At 44.9% G+C, this 19,862-nt stretch overlaps 1 protein-coding gene across 13 annotated transcripts in view; it reads left to right on the forward strand.

Annotated features, from left to right (window-relative positions):
- LOC123766903 (zinc finger protein 557) overlaps nucleotides 1–19,862 on the forward strand; it is a 143,843-nt gene that overhangs the window by 23,776 nt on the left and 100,205 nt on the right. For 11 of the 13 annotated variants that reach the window (XR_011223327.1, XR_011223329.1, XR_011223325.1 and 8 more), the window contains 3 exons: nucleotides 49–239; nucleotides 5,224–5,383; nucleotides 14,002–14,079. Coding sequence is in view for 5 of the 13 variants with exons in the window: in XM_069307466.1 (XP_069163567.1) it covers nucleotides 49–239; nucleotides 5,224–5,383; nucleotides 14,002–14,079 (429 nt within the window). In the remaining 8 variants the exon portion in view is untranslated. The remainder of the gene's footprint in view (nucleotides 1–48; nucleotides 240–5,223; nucleotides 5,384–14,001; nucleotides 14,080–19,862) is intronic. The other 2 variants (XR_011223330.1, XR_011223326.1) reach the window with 1 other exon arrangement.

Here is a 19,862-nt window from a genome sequence, read left to right on the forward strand (position 1 = left end):
TTCATGGAAATATTATTAACATAAAAAATATTCTTTTTATTAATGTAGACTGGAAGAGAAATATCCAGCAACCACGAACACCCGTTATTGCAAAGAGAGTAAAAGACGAGAGGAAAAATGGTGAGACAAGGATAAACTATGAAGAGCAGAATATGAAGACTGTGATAAAGCAAGAATTGACAACAGATGGTCAGGAAGTAGAAAGGGAGGACAAAATTAAAATCAATGATCCTAATGAGGTACATACTGAGTATATTCTTAAGGACATCAGTTGTTTATTTTTTATGTAATGTACAGGTATTTAGCATTATAGGTACAGTATTTACAGGTACAATACATTTTGAAACATTTTCTGGTAGGATCTCTCGGTATCTTCCCCAAAAATATGTGATGGTGTAGCCACGCCTTAAGAAGTGCTTCAGGTCTCCAAACCCCATCATAATCTTTAATGGTGTGAGGACCAGAATCTGATACACTCTGAGGTGAGGAAGCTTTGGAATCTGTTATCTACCCAAAACTTCACTTTTCCAGGTGCATCAGTTGTCCTTTGCCAGTTCATGACTGATGGGAAGTTGGAATTGGCAGGTGAATGGCCTGTGTGTCTCATTTTCACATTGTTTAGATTTACCTTACTGTTGCCTGTTTTGTCACGCTTTACATTTTTGGTAGCAATTTTCTTGGTTGTTATCTAGCATTCTCTGCTCTCTGGCCGCATTGAGTGAACCAGGTTTTGGCCTCTGGTCTCTGGTAAGATTTTAGTAATTTGTAGGAACCTGGTGTGACATGATATTTGTAGAGATGCCTAGGCAGCTAGCAACAAGGAGCTACCAAGCACCCTCCAGAAAGAGGCATTTCATTACATTCAACACTGAATGTTTTAATGTTAAGGTTAAGTTTGTGGTCACAAGTGGACTTTTCTGGAAGTGGTTTACTAAAGCTCTCTCACCAAGATGGCTCTACACAACTGGGCCATGTCAGTTGTGGAGAGTCTGGTCCCTAGCAGGGGACTAGAGCCAGAACTTGGCCCTCTCACAGAGGCACAGAATAGAAGATTATCATCATCACCTTAACTGGGAAAGCATCCAGAAAGTTAATGAAGCTTTACATACAACTGTAAGGTGCAAAGAAAATGAAGCCCTGAAATGGCTAAATGACTTAACAAATGATTCATTCAGAACAAGTGACTCACGCAACGCTAGGTCAATCCCATTAGTACCAATGGCTGCTACCAGGCAGCCCAGAGCCTTCAGCTAATAACCAACTCCAAGATCAGTGCTGTAACTTATGTGGTTGATAACTGTAGTGTGCTTCCTTGGGGTCAAAATGTTGCAGCAGGTCCCACTGCTTCTCAGCTAAGTGCCAGCCATCCTTTGTACTTTGTTGTGTGGATGTGGAGCCACTTGATTGTACATCATATTTTTCTTTTAGTATTTGCTTCAGATGAATGTATTTCTTTCCTGACAGTTTTGCATGGACTTGGCACTTTTTATGCTGTGTGTGCTCAGGATGACCCTGCACTGAGTGAGTTCTCTCGTGTGTTCGGAAATTTGCCCCTGAGAGATCTAGCAACCATAGTGAAGAACCTTGTCTGGGCAATACAAGAGTCATCGATTCCTCTGTGTAGGCCTTTAGCTGGGGCCTAGGTTGGGTTGTCCTAATTAGGGGGTTGTCCTAATTGGTTGTGAGTGGGATGCACTAAGGTGCTTGCAACTTGTTTTATGGTATGTTACAGACACCCTTCATAGCCATGTTCTCAACTGTGTTCAGTGTCTGTTCTTTTGGCGAGTGTTCCTAGTGTCTGGGTGTCCTTTATGGCTAGTTATCTTTAGGCCCTGGCAATTTCCCTGCAGGTATATGGTATGGTTCATGATGGATTGACCCCATTAAATCTGCACTCACTATGTACGAGTTTCAAGTGTGCTCATCAGACCTGCTACTGGCCAATGATCACACTCTCTGTCTCCTCCATGCTGCCTGTTGGGTCGATAACACCTTCGACCTGGAGTCCTATAACATATGCACACATTAGGTTTCCATTTTTTCTAAGCCTACTTCTCATTAAGTGCTTACCAGGCAGCTGCCACTTTACAGGCACGATTTTCTGGTATTTGGAGTTTGTTGCATGGTGCTTGTTTGAATGCTCCCTTATGGTGTTTAGAATCCTGGCTTTGGGGGTGTTGGGGAACTCCACCTCCATCAGTCTGCCCAACCTCTTCCTTCCCCCAAAAGGTGTGGCACCCCCTGCCTCTACCCACCATCCCTTCTTCCAGCTTTGAAATGTTTTAAGGGTTTTGGAGTCAGGGCAGGGTTTTGCTCAGGATGTAGCTTGGCAATCTCTGGAAGTAGTCCTTCCCAGTTCAACAACAGAGGCAGGTGAGCTGTCTTTTCAATACAATACAATACAATTTTATTTAGGTAAGGTACATACATACAATAAATATTTACAAGAATTGTTTGACTTATAGGTAGAGCTAGTACATACAATGCCTAAAGCCACTATTACGCAAAGCGTTTCGGGCATTTCCTGCCAATGATGTGGAGCTTTCGCTTTCACAACCACTCACTCCGCTCCTTCTGCTTGGAACAATGCCTTTCTATTCTAGGCATTGATTGTGGAATACAACTTCTTCCCTGGGGTTTCATGTCTGTCCTCCAATGTTGGGAAGGGAGAGGGCAAGAGCCTGAGGAAGGTCCGTAGGTGATCTTCACTTATTGGACTTCACTTCGTTCATTCAGCAGAGGATATTTTGCTCCAGGGGGTGGGTTTCCTCTCCCCCCTTCATTGTATGAGCCAGTTTCCTTGGCTGGCCACAGTGTGTGGCCTCAAAAACAAAAACTCCAGGGTTTGATTCCATGTGGTATTCACCACTTCAGACACATTATTTCCAGAGGTTCCCTTCATCATGCATTGCACCATCTGTGGTTCCTGCAGACCTGTTTTTATGCCTTCTGCAGGATTCAGGTCTTGCTTTCTTGATGATCCCATCCTCATTCTTGTATGGGTTTGCTTTGGCTTCACGGCTGCGATATAAGAACCCGTATTCTACCTAGCTGCTGACAACCCTTCTCTTTTCCTTGGGACTTGTTGTGGGTCCTTTTGATCATGTAAGCTCGTGGCAGGTCCATCTGTAGCTAGCTGCCTGTGCTTCTGGTGCCCTTATTTGCAGATCACATGTTTCATACCCACTTGCTGATGGGTATCACAAGTTCCATGTGATGTGGATTCACTTGCTTCGGTCCTGGGCATAGGAGCTTTGTTGCCTACAATGCTCGTTTCGATGACCTTGCTCCGAGTTCCTCAACTTTATTTTTTGGGAGGTGGTGGCAACATTCTGCTTATCTCATTTTGAGTCACCAGGGTGGGCAGGCCTGGGCTTGTGATTTGGCCTAGACCCTATTCCATTTGTGTGCTTCCCTTTTTTTGGCTTCTCTTTCCTAAGTATGGTGTCACTGAAGATATTTCAGCTGCTGTTGCTGCCTGTCATCCTATGTCAGGTGTTGTTTTATTGGAGTTTTGCCCCCCCCCTCCTTTTGGAGGCAATGCAGTGGGATTGGGACCCCTGACCAGGCTGGTGGTCAGGGTAGATACTTGGCATAGTTAGATTCTCAGGCCCTTGTGCTTCTTTCGGCAGTTGCCTCTTCTGCTTGTCATAACCATTCTGTATCATGAAAGGTAGCACCACTCAGGGTTCTTTCATGTTTCATCCCTTTGACTGCATTGTTGGGAGGGCCCATTTCACCAGCTCCTGGTCCCATGATTTTTGGGCCTTTGAGATCATATCCATTGGCCTTCAGTAGGGTGGGTTGGTCCTTTCCCCTTTTCCTTGGTTTGAGGCTTTTATGTCAGGAGTCCTACCTTCCTCTGTGTACAATAATTGTGATGTTTGGACTCTGGGACTGGGCCTAGTTTGGGACTCTTAGTTGATGTTCATCCCTGCCTTCTGTGACTTGGGTCCACCTGCAGTATCATCTTCATCTGGTGTTGGATAGACCCCAGGTGACTCAGTTGGATGAGCATTTGTGCAGGAGCCTGAACTTTACTTGTACAGTACTTCCTTTGTACATGGTTTGGGCGCTATACTGGTTTCTCCAGGTTTGCCTTTTTCACTACTGTTGGGACAGTCATGCATAGGCCCAGCCCACTCTTCATAGGCTCATGCTTTGCCAGCTTCCTCTTAACGTTTTTCAGGAACTGATTCCATGGCACTGTCCTCTCCTGTTGTTCAATGTCTTCATAGATGCTTTAGCTCTGGGTTGCGGCTTCGTGACCAGTGCTCACCAGGCCTCCCAGGGTCAGCGGGTTCTGGCTGTTGCATCGAGCACAGCTCAGTTTGTAAGTTTGCGACTGTATAGCAGGACCTGTAGAGAATTTAGCTTCCTCTGGGTTCTGTTCTCTAACTCTGTTCTGACTGCCCCTGGTGGTTCATATCCTGAACTGTAAGGGTTTGCTTTGGTCCTGCCCCTTTGGAGCTTGTCTTTTCATGTAGCTCAGATTCTTCTTTTCTGGATGCTTTCCAGTAAGGTGGCAGAATGTCACCTGCTCCTTGTGCCTCTGTGATGGGGCCAGGTTCTGGTGCTGGTCCCCATTGGGCCAAAGAGAACTCTACATACAGCTGATGCGATCTAGTAGTTAGGAGCCATCTCAGTGAGATCATATCAGGGAGCCACTGGGGCTAATTTGAACAGTGAGATCATTTCAGGGAACCTCTGGGGCTAATCCAGAAAGAGGCATTTCATTACATTCAACACTGTTTTTCTTTTAATTCAGGGTTCACTGTGTAAGTTAGCATTTTAGAAAATAATTTCATCAGCAAATAATACTGGCTTAAGGTGTTGCATACCCATTTATTTGCCCATGATAAACTTGTTTCAATATAATATATAGGTGATGATATATTTGTACTTTAGTTTATTATTATTCATCTTAGCTTATTTGTTCATGAAGCCTAAATGAGCCCTGTAAGCTGTCATGTGGTGTGTTATCTCATCTCATAGAATTATCTACATCATTACAATTGCTCCAATATTTTCTGTTTTATCTGAAACAGGAAAGTTGTTATTAACTCTATTTCTTTACATTAGAAAACGTTATATCATTTGTGTTTTATAATATATTTATGTTCATGAACATTCTCAAGTTAAATTTTAACTGTAAAGACATTGAAATAGGTAATTGTGATGCATTGTGAATTGTTGCAATTTTCACATTTATTGCATTTATAGGTACAGTCGGTTCATCTGATGATATCTGCTGATCCAATTCTGGTGCCAAACATGAGTAAATTTAGGAAAGTTTATAAAAATGAAGTAACGGGCAAGACAGAAACAGCTTACCAGTGTGAAAAGTGTCCTAAGCAGTGTCGAACAGCTTTAGCTTTGTACAGTAAGTATATTTTGTGTTTTGTTTACTTTAACATGGTTTTTCCAGATAAGGCAGATGATTGTTTTTAATTCTAGTGTAAACAGTACCACAATACTTTTATACTAAGCTGTCAAGTGTTTCCACTTAAGTTAAACAATATTTTGCTAATATACAATATTCGAATTATTGCACAAATAGCAGCAGTATTGAAAATAAAATAGATGAATTAAGTGCACTTGTGTTCACAGAAACCATAACTATTATTGCAATAACAGAATCATGGATGAGTGTTTAAAATAGGTGGATAATAATGTATATGCAAATTATAATTGAAGACTAGAGACATAGTATGCCTCCTAAATTAATTAGGTCCAATAATAATAGCCCAAAGTGGTTAACCCTGGAACTGAAAAACTTTATTGGAAAAAGAAAGCTATATAATAATAATGTCATTTTGTCGTGGGGACAGGCAGCCAGTGTATGCACTGTATACATGTTAGGCTTGTATCAAGGTTCCACACCAAGGTCAAACTACTGACCCTCCCCAGGATACAACCCCATAACAAGCTGACTAACTCCTGGTTGCCTATTTATTGCTAGGCGAACAGTCACATTAGGTGATTGGAAACGCACCCAACCATTTCTATCTCGCCTGGGATTCAAATTCGGAATTCCCGATTGTGAATCAAGAGCGAACCTGATTACACTTCTAGGACACTTAAATAAATTAAAAAAGGGAAGCCTTCCTAGAAAACTCGCACCGGCTACCCAAGACTCCGGTTCTAAGGCTAGTGCTCTAGGCGGAAACCATATGCTCTGGCTCCTGAATTGGTTCTCAGCTCTGTGCCTGTGCGGTGTGGTGACTGTCCTATTGAAGGTGTGCGAGCCAGGAGAAATTCTTCAGTACTCGGGATGCATACGCCAAGGGTTTCCCTTCCCTAAGTGCCTGGTAAGTACTGCCCTTGGGGCTTGGGGCCCTCCTTCCACAAGTTCCTTGGGTTCTGCCTCTGCTTGGTCGTTTGCTGCTCGGCATTCGGCCACCCTTTGTGTGCTGCGGTGTTCTGGCATCCTTGTTTACTTTAGAGTAAGAGGCAGTTTGCACTGGTAGGGGTGCAGGGTACTACACAGCTAGTTTTCACCTCTCATAGCAACCAACTCTGTTCCGCATGGGTACGCTGTCCTCTTGCAGGGTTTTCTTTTTCTTTTTCTGCCTGGTAGGGGGGGAGGGTTTGCCTTTGGTTGTTGCCCCCGGTGTGTATAGCATACCTTTCTCTGTTCTGGCGGTACCCCCTGCTAGGTCCCTGTGAGTGTACACTTCCCAGGAGTTCAGCTACTTAGAAAGTTGCTGGTAGACTTGGGCGCCAGTTAGCAGTACCCTGCCTGGGTTTTCCTGAGTGAGAGTTCCGTCTCAGGACCCTGGGAATCCCCACGTGTGGGTCTGATGGATGTGACCCCCGAGTTCCCCCGAGTTTTATGCAAGTTTGAGTGTTGCTCTGTCCCCTTGTCTCCAGGTGACTCTAATTGTTTTTGCCTCCGTCACGCTGCCTTCTGGGTCGGTAATACTTTCGACCCAGAGTCCTGCGAGTTTTGTTGCTTGCTGGTGACTCAGTTTATCCAGTCTACTGATGACTATATACGGGTACAGGCGGCACAGGCATTGCTCGTTAGGTTTAGGTTGTTGCAACGTGCTCGGTTGGATGCTGAACCAGAAGCCCCGAGGCTGCTTCGTTTTGGTTATAAGGACCCGGACTTGGGGGTGTTGGTCGCTTCGGCCTTGGTTCAGTATGCACCCCCTCCCTTGTTTTTCCTCTGCTGTGGTTCGGTCTGATCCCCCGCCCCCCCCCCTGCTTCTGGCTCCGAAATGTCTGAGGGTTCCGGGGTTGGGATAGGGTTTAGGTGTGTTCAGACTCGGGTGGTCTTGGGGAATTTCCCTTCCAGGTTGGTGACGGACTCATTCGAGTCTTTCCTCCCTGCCGAAGCATCTGGGTCTGACCAGTGGGCCCCCTTTCTTTTGGCTTCTACACTGTGCCGGCTTTTTTTTTTTTTTTTTTTTGAGGCCGGGGCTTTGGGAGATGACACAGCGCTGGGGCCTGGTGTGGTGGTTCTCGGGGTGGGGAAGGGGCTGACTTGGGAGCCTTGGGCTTATTGGACCCTGCCTGGGTTTTTCTACCCTCTGAGCATAGCTTACTGTTACAAGGAGTGGGGTTTTCTTTTCTCTCCTCTGCGTACGAATTGGATTTGGAGTTTGCCCCTCCCTGGGTTCAGTTCCATGTCCCTTCGGGTGCTTCAATCCAGTTTTTGCGGAGGCTTTCGGCTTCCCGCATCCCGCCTCCTGCGGGAGGCCTTTGCGGCTTACCTCCTGTGCGACCTAGATTACTCCTCTATTATGGATGCATCTATGTTCAGGTTTGGGTCTTCGTTTCCCTACTGCATTCGTTACGAGGTTTCTGAGTCGTCCTGGCTGGCGACTCAGGAAGACAGTCTTGTTTTTGCTTTGGAGGCTTGGCATACTTTCTATCGTTCTGCACTTGAGTGGCGTGAATCGTTGACGGTGGTCCAACGATTCACGCCCATTCGGGATGTGGGCGTCGTGCAGCTTCATGTGCAGGGTTCCTCCCTTTTGGTTGCGCTGGTTACTGAGGACTTGTGTGCTCGTGACCTGCTGGCCTCGGCCTTGTGTTTCTTTTCCCCTCCTAGAGCTGTATGTGGACTGGCTTGAAGAAGATGTGGAGGCGCTTGGGGCCGTTCCTGGATCTTGCGCCTTGGGCTCAGCGGCGTGAGTTGTCTGTCTTGTTGAAGTTGTTTGCGCTGATCCTGTGGGATGCGGAGTCACTGTTTTATGCCTCCCGGCTCACGTGCCAGCAGGAGGTGCTTGCTTCTTCCTTGGAATCTGTTTGGACCCTGGCTCTTAGAATGTCTTCGCCTTTTTGTCTCTTGCTGTTTGCTGAGTCTGTGATAGCACAGTATCTGCAGGCATCTTTGGCTAGTTGTCATCCGATGTCCGACTTGTTGGTTCTCTGGGGGTCCAGGAGGGGGACTTTCCCAGAGAGGTTGTGTCAGGGCTCAGGGTTCCGCTCGTCGTGGTAAGTCACTAGTGCCAGTTTCGAAGCCGGCGCCACCATCAGACCTGTCCTCGTCTGGTTGGTGCGGTGTTCGCTCTGTGCAGGGCTCGGGTTCTCGTAAGGGGTGTCAGCACTTTTGAGGTTTGTCCCATTGATGGGGGCGATGGTGGGAAGCTTGCTCTGTTCGCTCACGCCTTGTCCCACGATTTGTGGGCCTTTCGGATTGTTTCTGATGGTCTACAGTGGTGTTGGGTAGCCAGCCTCCTTCGGGGGGCTCGGGGCTCACGAGGCAGGCCTCTTCTCCTGTGCTCTGTTGGGTCATCTTGGAGTGGGTGCGTCTCTCAGATGGGTTTTCCATCTGTTCCCAGTCCTGAAACGGGACTGTGCAGACCCGCAGTTCATTCTGGACTTGTCCCATTTGAACCCCTGGGTTCATTGCCCCTTCTTTTGGATGACTACTCTGTCCCAGGTTTGCGCTTTGTTTCTGTTGGAGCCGAGCATTTGGATAGCGTCCCTGGACCTCCGGGATGCGTATTGGCACGTCCTGATTTATCCAGGGTTCAGGGACTGTCTCGGTTTTGTTGTGGGGCATCAGAAATACTGCTTTCGTTGTCTGTCGTTCAGGTTGAACCTGGCACCTCGCGTTTTCACACACCTTACTCAGGTCGTGGTGACCCGTCTGCGTCTGTTAGGTGTTCGGGTGTTGGCCTACCTCAGCAACTGGCTGGTTTGGGCTCCCAGCCGGTCCGTTTGTCTGCTCCCAAAGGATTTGGTTCTTTCCCAGCTCGCTGGGTTCAGGTTCTTGGTGAACTGGAGGAAGTCCCATTTGGTTCCCTCCCAGGTTCGGGAGGGAACCTGGGAGGGAACCAGATCCAGACCCCTTGGCTGGATCTTGTTTGGGATTCTCGGACCGCTTCTTTGTCTCTCCCTGCAGAGTCTCTCCTTCAGCTGTGGTCCTGTCTTTGCCTGTTTCTGGGGGCCTCCCGGGTCACTTGGAGGTTGTTCCAGGGTTTGTGCAGCTCCCCCCTTCCCGGAGAGGGGGGAGCTGCACAGATGGCGGCGAAACGACATGGTGAGGTCTTGCTCGTTTTTGTCTGGGGAGTTCAGTCCACTAGTTCGGCTCTCAGTAGCAATTTCTTAACCAGAACGGGGGTTTGTTTTAAGATGCTTACCTTTCTGGGTGCTTGACCCGGTCGGTGGCAAGTATAGAATGCTTCCAACCACATGGGGGGTTTCTATAGGCCATCTCTCCTCGTGCCTCTCTGAGGGGGGGGCCAAGTTCTGGCTCGTGGTTCCCAGTAGACCTAAGAACTCTATTCACGCTGATAGCAAAAGTCTAATATTAGCAAAATCAGACTAAATAGCTCCGGGGAGCCTCTGGGTCTCACCCAGAAAAGGGCGTTTCATTGCATTCAACACCATTTTTTTTTTTTACTATTTACCACCAAATGTTTTGGATTTTTCTTTATAGCAAGTAATAATACATTTATTTATACATATTTAGATACACAAATAACATATTAACAATTATTTTGGTGGGATATAAATAATATTTGTATAAATGCAAGAAAATAATCTACTTCATACTGACAGACTCAGTGATTGCCAACTTTTGCATTTTTATAAATTACTTTATTTGAAACCGTGCTAGTGCCAATGTCATAGTCTTCTAGCAATTGCTTGCCTGACACACCACAGTCAGTCATCCAGGCAATCTCAATCTCATTGTCTGTATATGAATATATGCCTATGTATCTATTTATCAATGTACAGTATGTATAAATCTACCCATCTACATATCGCCTCATATCGTATATCTGCAATTAATGAGCTGTACCTTGACAAACAGGCATGCCTCACATTCAAACATTTAAAATGCTATTTGTTTCACCTATATAAAAACCCCATCTGCTGGCAGGGACCAATACAGTAGTTGTTCTGTACTGGAAATGGGTGTATGAGTAGGATAAAAGAGTAATTAAATATTTCATTGTGTCGGGGGTCAGGAAGCCAGAGTGTATTCATACACGGTAAAGTTATATCGAAGTCCATAGGCCGAATTACTGACCCCACCTAGGATGCAACCCCACAACAAGCTGACTAACTCCTGAGTATCTACTCACTGCTAAGTGAACAGAGGCATTAGGTGAAAGGAAATGTTCCCAACCATTTCTGTCCTGCCTGGGATTTGAATCCGGAATTCTCGATTGTGCACCGAGAACGAACTCGACTGTATTACCGGAACCCTTTTCCGGGAGGAAAGAGGGTCCCCGTAGTACAAAGGATGGATGGCTGGAAAGGATGGATGGAGTACTGGTAAGGGTAGAGAGAGAGAGAGTATTTAGGGAAGGGATGGAATGTATGGGAAGGAAATGCAGAATAGAATTAGTGAAGAGTAAAGGTGCCATGGGCACAGTCAAAGAGCACTTTCTGAACATCAGGGAGTTCACGGCTATTCAACACCCTCCGAGCAAGCATTAGAAATATTGCTGAAACAAAGGTAGATGTATACAAGAGGCACTTAAATAAGTTCTTGCAAGAAGTGCCTGATCAACCAGGATGTAGTGGATATGTGGGCCTGCGGGCTGCTCCAAACAACAGCCTGTTTGACCAAGTTATCACAAGTTGAGCCTGGTCTCAGGCCGGTTTCGGGAGCAGAAGAACTCCCAAAACACACTCCAGGTATGCTCCAGGTGTGTCTGGAGAAGGACAAGGTGTGTGAGGATGATAGCGAGTTGGGTAGAGTGGTGAGGCGAGGAGGGAGGTGCTTTTTGATGGCTTTTACAGCATCTTTAGCCTTGCCTGTGACCTCGATCAGGACTAAGCGGTTATGATGCTTTACTTAGGTGCTAGTAGCCTGTGCTCTCCTTTCTCTAGCTTGTCCTTGGCAATAGATACTCTAAGGGAGAACTCTATCAACATCGAGGGTCCAAGACTTTTCAACACTCTTCCCCTACACATAAGGGTCATAACTGGATGGCCTCTCACAGTGTTCAAAAGACAACTTGATAAATACCTCCAAAGAATACCAGGCTGTGATTCATATGTCAGGCTGCGAGCAGCAGTGTCCAACAGCCTGGTTGACTTAACGACCAACTGGGAGGTCTGGTATGGAGACCGGGCCATGGGGCCATTGATCCCCAGAACCTCCACTAGGTAGCCACAAGGTAAGGTAGGTTGGTTTAACGGTATAATGTTGTACGGTGTTACTTTATCTGTGGTCTCTACTTCCTCTTCCCTGGATCGTGTGCTCTGGATGCTCACTTCTCCCGGTTATTCTTAGCCTGCTTTTGTTCTGCTGTTTGTTCATTTCTTGTATGGTGGAAGGCTTTCAAATGCAAGGTACTATTAGGAGTAATATACAGGAGCTACTGAGTGGATAGCCCTGTAATAAGTCTTGAATGTACCAAATGCTGTACTGTATTCTGGTCTTGGCCAAGGTAGCTCCTTGCCCTCGCCCTGTCTCTCTCTTCTTTCTTGGAGCTAGATTTTGCATGAGGGCTGGATAATGAGGATGTTTGCATTGCCAGACTTGAAAGTGGGTCTACTGCCACCTAATGGCAGATGGGAACATTCTCTAGGATTACTTGTTTAACCACTGTGTGCTCACCTTCCAAATACGGCAACCCCTCCCTCCCCTGCCCTGTGCGCAGGAAATAAATTTTTGGGAAATTTTGTTTTTTGTTTTTGAAAATGTTAAATACCCTTCCCTGATCACAGATATGTAAAAAAAAATAGTCAAAATTGTAATTACTTTGGTCGCAATGGGGTCCGGAAAATGGCATGTGATGTCGCGATTTGGTGGTTGCCCGAGATGTAGACTCCCAGAGCCAGTCGCCCGCCAGCTTCAACATACAGTTGCCACAAATATTTTTTGTTCATTTTTTGCATACATTTTCAAATACATTTGTTTTGTTTTTTCTTACCAATCCTATGTATAATAAACATGTACGCAATATTATGGCAGTAGAACATCCGTACTGTCCCAAGACACTGTGTTGTGTGTGTCACAAATGTGTCCACATATATTGCTCATACAGTATATCCAATGTTTCATGTTCATTTATGTATATTTATAACATACTTACACACTATACACTGTCACACACTATATACATTCACCATCAACACACTCAGAACTCTGTGAGTGTGAGCTGCCACACCTAGCCAGCTCTCCCTCACTCCTCCAACATCTAGCTTACTCCTTACACCTTACTCGCCAACAATGCACCTCCCACCATACTGCTATTGTTTTTATTACACTATTTACACATGTTATGTATACGTATCTACATGTTTTATTCGCCATAACTATGCAAGTAAGCCAGTATTGTGTCCAAACAGCATAGTGGCCACCATACACTGCATGAGAAATCACACAGCAGCCAGCAGATGACGCTACGAGTACGACGCCACCTCCCTCATCAAAATGGCTCCTCCTAACATATTCCTGTTGCTGTTATTACATTATATACACATATTGTATATACCCATATACATATGTGCTCACCATAGTGAACCACTAAGCTAGTATGGTGAGCAAAACAAGAGTGGCTGCCACACACAGTGATGCTATCTGGATTCCCTCCCTCCCTCCCTCCTTCCCTCCCTCACCAAACTTCCTCCTCCCACAACACAACACACAGCACTAATTATCACCACAATTCTGCTACTATCACAATCCTGGTCACTAAATCCTGTAAAGGAATAACTGACCACAAGTTTATTTTGTAGAGTAACATAAGAAGTCGTTTAAAGATTCCTAGATGGACGAAATAATGTTGTGGTGCTGTGGCTAGCGCTGTGAACATTGTGAATAGCATTGATTCACTGATATTTGAACATTGTACACAGTCATTATCATACTCAGGCTCTTCTGTAATACTATCATGGCTAAATAATACCAGTTATATATATATTTTGACATTATTAGGCGATGCTGTGGTCACAAGCTGAACAGCAGTGCTGTGAGCTCATGTTGCATGTGCCAACCTTGGTTGCTCACTTGGTACTGAGGCTCTCACACACGGGAATGTTGCCCACGATTTTTTTTTTTTATAAATGGCATCTGTTTACAAGAGCCCTGAGGAAGCTGATGTGAATCCCATGTAGCCGCGGGAGTTTTGAATCCTACGCTAAAAATATAAGATCCCGGAAGCGCGTTGTGCACCCCCCTGTCAAGTGTCTGCAGGCGCGTTGCGCAGTTCAGTGGTTAATAGTTATCAGTCATGTTTTAGTAGTTAAGCACTTTTGAAAACAAATCTTGGAGGGAGTTTGAGTGTCTTGTTTTTCATTGCATTTAAATGACTTTGGTTTGGTATTGGGTTGATATTAAATTTTCTTGGGCACCCAGTCACATACTGTATAGGGGGCAAGGGAACTTTGCAAAGACTTTTAGTCAATTCATTTTGACTCCTTGGCAGGCAGTGAGTCTCGTGTATGATTTCGGGTGTTGTTAAAGTCTGATCAGTAAAGGTCAGTAATGGTCAGTACATAAGCTAGCTGAGCTACTGAGACTGAGTGCAGAAAGGTGCATTTCATTACCCTTGATGTTCTTATTATTTTCTTATCTCACAGAACATAGATCATCTCACAGCAAAAGTTTAGAATGTCCAATTTGCCACCAAAGACTATCGAATCGACATGCCCTTAATGGTAAGTAAAATGTTTCTCTGCTTTATGAACTTTGCATGCTTTGTCCTGAAGATTAGATGCCTACATGCAACAAGTGTCTTGAGTGTGAGGGAGGGAGGAAAAAGCGAGCAAGTTGTCCTTTATGAGCATCAACTGAGTGATTCAACAGGCATGAAACCAAGAATGTAGACATGTGTGTGATTACCTAAATGTAGTTAAAGGCTCGTGGTGTTGCGTCTTCCCAGTTTTCTTTGTCATGCAACGCTTGGAAACTACTGATGGTTTTGGCATCCATTTCCTTTTCACTTAACTTGTTCCTACCATCTACCACTCTTTTTGCAAAGGAGAACTTTCTATTCACACACATCTTGATAATGGTCCAGGATGGACTGAAATGTCATCGTTTCTCCGTCTTCTTTTGTGTGCTTTGGTCATTTCTTCAGCCATGTTATTGTGACTCACAACGGTAATCTCCTAATATTTTTCTCTTACCTTTGTTTCTATAGGTTGAATCAGACCTTTTGTTCTTAAAGCTGCAGGTTTCAAAGATTCCTGTCTGATAATTTTGTAGATTTCTGTTACTATTTTGCAAGGACTCCTGTTTGTTAATTTTGTAGATTTCTGTTACTGTTTTGCGAGTAATGATAATTTTGTCAATTTCTGTCACTGTTTTGTAAGTAATAATCATTTGGCCTCTTTTTCTTCTATCTTCTAGCTTTGGTAAATTTAACACCTTTATTGTATCCATGTACCCCTTGTTTTTCAGTTCCAGTAGCCATTTAGCAGCACTGTCTTTGCACCTTTTCCAGTTTATTGATATGTGCAAGAGACCCAAGTGTAATTACTGTTCAGGATGAGAGCTATGCTCGTGGTGTCCCATCTTCTCAGTACACAGGATCTTCCTGTTCGAATACCATACTGCCTGTTTGTTATTAGGTCACTACTCTCCAGGGGCCAGATTCACGAAGCAGTTACGCAAGCACTTACGAACCTGTACATCATTTCTCAATGTTTGGTGGCATTGTTTACAATTATTAAACAGTTAATGAGCTCCGAAGCACCAGGAGGCTGTTGATACAATAACAACAGTTGATTGGGAAGTTTTCATGCTTGTGAACTGTTTTATAAATGTAACCAAAGCGGTCAAAGATTGAGAAAAGATGTACATGTTCGTAAGTACTTTTGTAACTGCTTCGTGAATCTATTGGCCCCAGGTGTTTAATCCATTTGGCTTTAACTATTGTTTCTAGTGTGTATGTAATTACCTAAGTGTAGTTACAGGATGAGAGCTACGCTCGTGGTGTCCCGTCTCCCCAGTACTCTTTGTCATATAATGCTTTTAAATTACTGACAGTTTTGGCCTCCACCACCTTCTCACTGTTTATATTGTGATATCACAATATAATGTGATATATATATATATATATATATATATATATATATATATATATTAGTATATTTTGGTAGCAGTCTTTCCTGTAGACATATATTATTAAATATGACCGAAAAAGTAAGATTAATAATTCTAACACGAATTTTCTCAATCTTTCGTACATTACGCTTCACTGTTGGAGGTAAATCAAAAATCACTTCTCCAAAATTCATTTTTATTTCTAGTCTGACGCGACACGGGCGCGTTTCGTAAAACTTATTACATTTTCAAAGACTTCACAAATACACAACTGATTAGAACTTACGTATCTCCAATTTTATATCTACATTTGAGTGAGGTGGGAGGGGTGATGTGGCATTAACACAAGACAGAACAAGAGGGGATATTAATAGGGTATTAAAAGTATCAACACAAGACAGAACAGAAACAATGGGTATTGAATAGAAGTGTTTGTAGAAAGCCTATTGGTCCATATTTCTTGATGCTTCTATATTGGAGCGGAGTCTTGAGGTGGGTAGAATATAGTTGTGCAATAATTGGCTGTTGATTGCTGGTGTTGACTTCTTGATGTGTAGTGCCTCGCAAACGTCAAGCCGCCTGCTATCGCTCTATCTATCGATGATTTCTGTGTTGTTTACTAGGATTTCTCTGGCGATGGTTTGGTTGTGGGAAGAGATTATATGTTCCTTAATGGAGCCCTGTTGCTTATGCATCGTTAAACGCCTAGAAAGAGATGTTGTTGTCTTGCCTATATACTGGGTTTTTTGGAGCTTACAGTCCCCAAGTGGGCATTTGAAGGCATAGACGACGTTAGTCTCTTTTAAAGTGTTCTGTTTTGTGTCTGGAGAGTTTCTCATGAGTAGGCTGGCCATTTTTCTGGTTTTATAGTAAATCGTCAGTTGTATCCTCTGATTTTTGTCTGTAGGGATAACGTTTCTATTAACAATATCTTTCAGGACCCTTTCCTCCGTTTTATGAGCTGTGGAAAAGAAGTTCTTGTAAAATAGTCTAATAGGGGGTATAGGTGTTGTGTTAGTTGTCTCTTCAGAGGTTGCATGGCTTTTCACTTTCCTTCTTATGATGTCTTCGATGAAACCATTGGAGAAGCCGTTATTGACTAGGACCTGCCTTACCCTACAGAGTTCTTCGTCGACTTGCTTCCATTCTGAGCTGTGGCTGAGAGCACGGTCGACGTATGCGTTAACAACACTCCTCTTGTACCTGTCAGGGCAGTCGCTGTTGGCATTGTTGGAAACAAACATAGGAATGTGCCTAAATGCCAACAGCGACTGCCCTGACAGGTACAAGAGGAGTGTTGTTATGTTTGTTATGTTTGGGTTTCTTAACCGGTTAGCAACACCTTGCCCGGGCTTCCCGTAGTTGTTACCCTACGGGCCCTGGAAACCCCTGTCTGGGCTCGGGGGACCATTGAATGTGTCTTCCGGGTTCCAACCCGTCTTGTACGGGATCGTTGGTTGCTGTTCCCTTGTCTCCGGGTGACAGTCGCCATTTTTACCTCCGTCGTGCTGCCTGTTGGGTCACTGACACCTTGACCCGGAGTCTTGTGAGTGATTCTCTGCTTGTTCTCCAGTACTCTCCTGATGTTATTACTGTTCAGAGTACAGGCGGCATCCATGTTGCAAGCTAGGTTAGGTTGCTGCAACATGCTAGGTTGATTTCCCACTCGAATGCCCCGTGGCCGCCCCGTTTGGTTAGGTGCTGCTCGCCCCTTTCTCTCCATGTTCCCGGCTCCGGACCGTCTGCGGGTTTCGGGGTCGGGGCGGGGTTTAGTTGCGGCAGAGACTCGGGCGGTTTTCGGGGGCTGCCCCGTTCGGGTTGGGGACGGAGGTTTGAGCCTGTGCCTCCTGCCAAGGCTTCTGGGTCTTACCAGCGGCCCTTTCTTGTTGCCTTTCCCATGGACTCTTGCTTTTCTTTAAGGGCGGAGGGCTTGGAGGACGGCTCTGCCCCGGGGCCTCTGTTGTTGTTTCCCGGGGCTGTGGGGGTTGCCTGCTTGCAGTTCTGGGGCGGTTTTGCCCCTTCCGGGGTTTTTCTGCTGTTGGGCGGCGTTTTTCGCCCTTCCAGTCTACTAGCTTCCCACATTTGCTGGCGTGTTTTTGTGTATTTAGCGTCAGTCACAGCCCCTGCTGGCGGCCATTTTCGTCTGCCGGTTTCACAGCGTGGCCACCAGGGCAACGTTGCGGTTTGTTTACATGCGTCTGGGTGTGCGAGCGAGCATCTCTGGTGAGTTTTCAAAAATTTTTCAGGGTTTTTGTTCTGTTGTCGTTTCTTTGTTTTTCTGGTGTTTTCTTGCCGTTGCCTGTTCCTCTGGGAACGTTTGGGTGTTGATTTTGGGTCTGAGCCTATGGGTTTAGGCTCAGTGCCCCTGGCTGGTATGCTTGCTCCCACACCTTGCCCCTCGGTTTTCGGTCTGTTGGGACCGTTTTCCCAGGGCGTTCTGCTGGGGGCTGTGCTTTGCCTTTCAGTGGTGTTCTCCGCCGGCAAATGTGGTGGTTTGGGCTCCCCCTGGTTCGATTCTGGGTTCCTTTGGGTTCCTTGGTTTCGTTCTGGAGGTTTCTTCCTCTTGGGCCCCCTTTTGTGGGTTCAGGGGACTTTGTTTCCTCGTGTGACCCGGTTCTGCCTTTTGGGGTTCCGGGGTCTTCCTGGCTTGCAGACTGAGCTTTTTGGGTCTTGACACATGTTGTGGTTGTGCTGGGACTTTGTGGTTTTGCTGTCGAGGTGGGCCTTTTGATGCAGTTTTGTGCCTTCTTTGCCTGGCCGGCGTAGTGCTCTCTGCCACTAGTCGGCGGCTTGTGCTTTTACAATATATGTCCTCACCTAGTTGTGCTTGTGGGGGTTGAGCTCTGGCTCCTTGGTCCTGCCTCTCAACCGTCCAACAGGTAATTACCTAAGTGTAATTACCTAAGTGTAGTTATAGGATGAGAGCTACGCTCGTGGTGTCCCGTCTTCCCAGCACTCTTTGTCATATAACGTTTTGAAACTACTGACGGTCTTGGCCTCCACCACCTTCTCACTTAACTTGTTCCAACCGTCTACCACTCTATTTGCGAAGGTGAATTTTCTTATATTTCTTCGGCATCTGTGTTTAGCTAGTTTAAATCTATGACCTCTTGTTCTTGAAATTCCAGGTCTCAGGAAGTCTTCTCTGTCGATTTTATCAATTCCTGTTACTATTTTGTATGTAGTGATCATATCACCTCTTTTTCTTCTGTCTTCTAGTTTTGGCATATTTAATGCTTCTAACCTCTCCTCGTAGCTCTTGCCCTTCAGTTCTGGGAGCCACTTAGTAGCATGTCTTTGCACCTTTTCCAGTTTGTTGATGTGCTTCTTAAGATATGGGCACCACACAACAGCTGCATATTCTAGCTTTGGCCTAACAAAAGTCATGAACAATTTCTTTAGTATATCGCCATCCATGTATTTAAATGCAATTCTGAAGTTAGAAAGCATAGCATAGGCTCCTTGCACAATATTCTTTATGTGGTCCTCAGGTGATAGTTTTCTATCTAGAACCACTCCTAGATCTCTTTCTTTATCAGAATTCTTTAAAGATTTCTCACATAATATATAGGTTGTGTGGGGTCTATGTTCTCCTATTCCACATTCCATAACATGACATTTATTAACATTAAATTCCATTTGCCAAGTGGTGCTCCATATACTTATTTTGTCCAGGTCTTCTTGAAGGGCATGACAGTCATCTAAATGTCTTATCCTTCCTATTATCTTAGCATCATCAGCAAACATGTTCATATAATTCTGTATACCAACTGGTAGATCATTTATGTACACAATAAACATCACTGGTGCAAGAACTGAACCCTGTGGTACTCCACTTGTGACATTTCTCCATTCCGATACATTGCCTCTGATTACTGCCCTCATTTTTCTATCAGTCAGAAAATTTTTCATCCATGATAGAAGCTTACCTGTCACCCCTCCAATATTTTCCAGTTTCCAGAACAACCTCTTATGTGGAACTCTGTCGAAAGCCTTTTTTAGGTCCAGATAGATGCAGTCAACCCAACCATCTCTTTCCTGTAATATCTCTGTGGCTCGATCATAGAAACTGAGTAAATTCGATACACAGGATCTTCCAGATCGAAAACCATACTGTCTGTCTGATATTATATCATTTCTCTCTAGGTGTTCTACCCATTTAGTTTTGATTAGTTTTTCCAATACTTTCACTATTACACTTGTCAATGATACAGGTCTATAATTGAGGGGGTCTTCCCTGCTGCCACTTTTGTAGATTGGAACTATGTTAGCCTGTTTCCACCCGTCTGCTACGATTCCTGTACACAGGGATGCCTGAAAGATCAGGTGAAGTGGAATGCTGAGCTCAGATGCACATTCTCTCAGAACCCATGGTGAAACGCCATCTGGGCCA

The sequence above is a fragment of the Procambarus clarkii genome, chromosome 60, assembly GCF_040958095.1.
Source record: "Procambarus clarkii isolate CNS0578487 chromosome 60, FALCON_Pclarkii_2.0, whole genome shotgun sequence".
Lineage (NCBI taxonomy): Eukaryota > Metazoa > Arthropoda > Malacostraca > Decapoda > Cambaridae > Procambarus > Procambarus clarkii.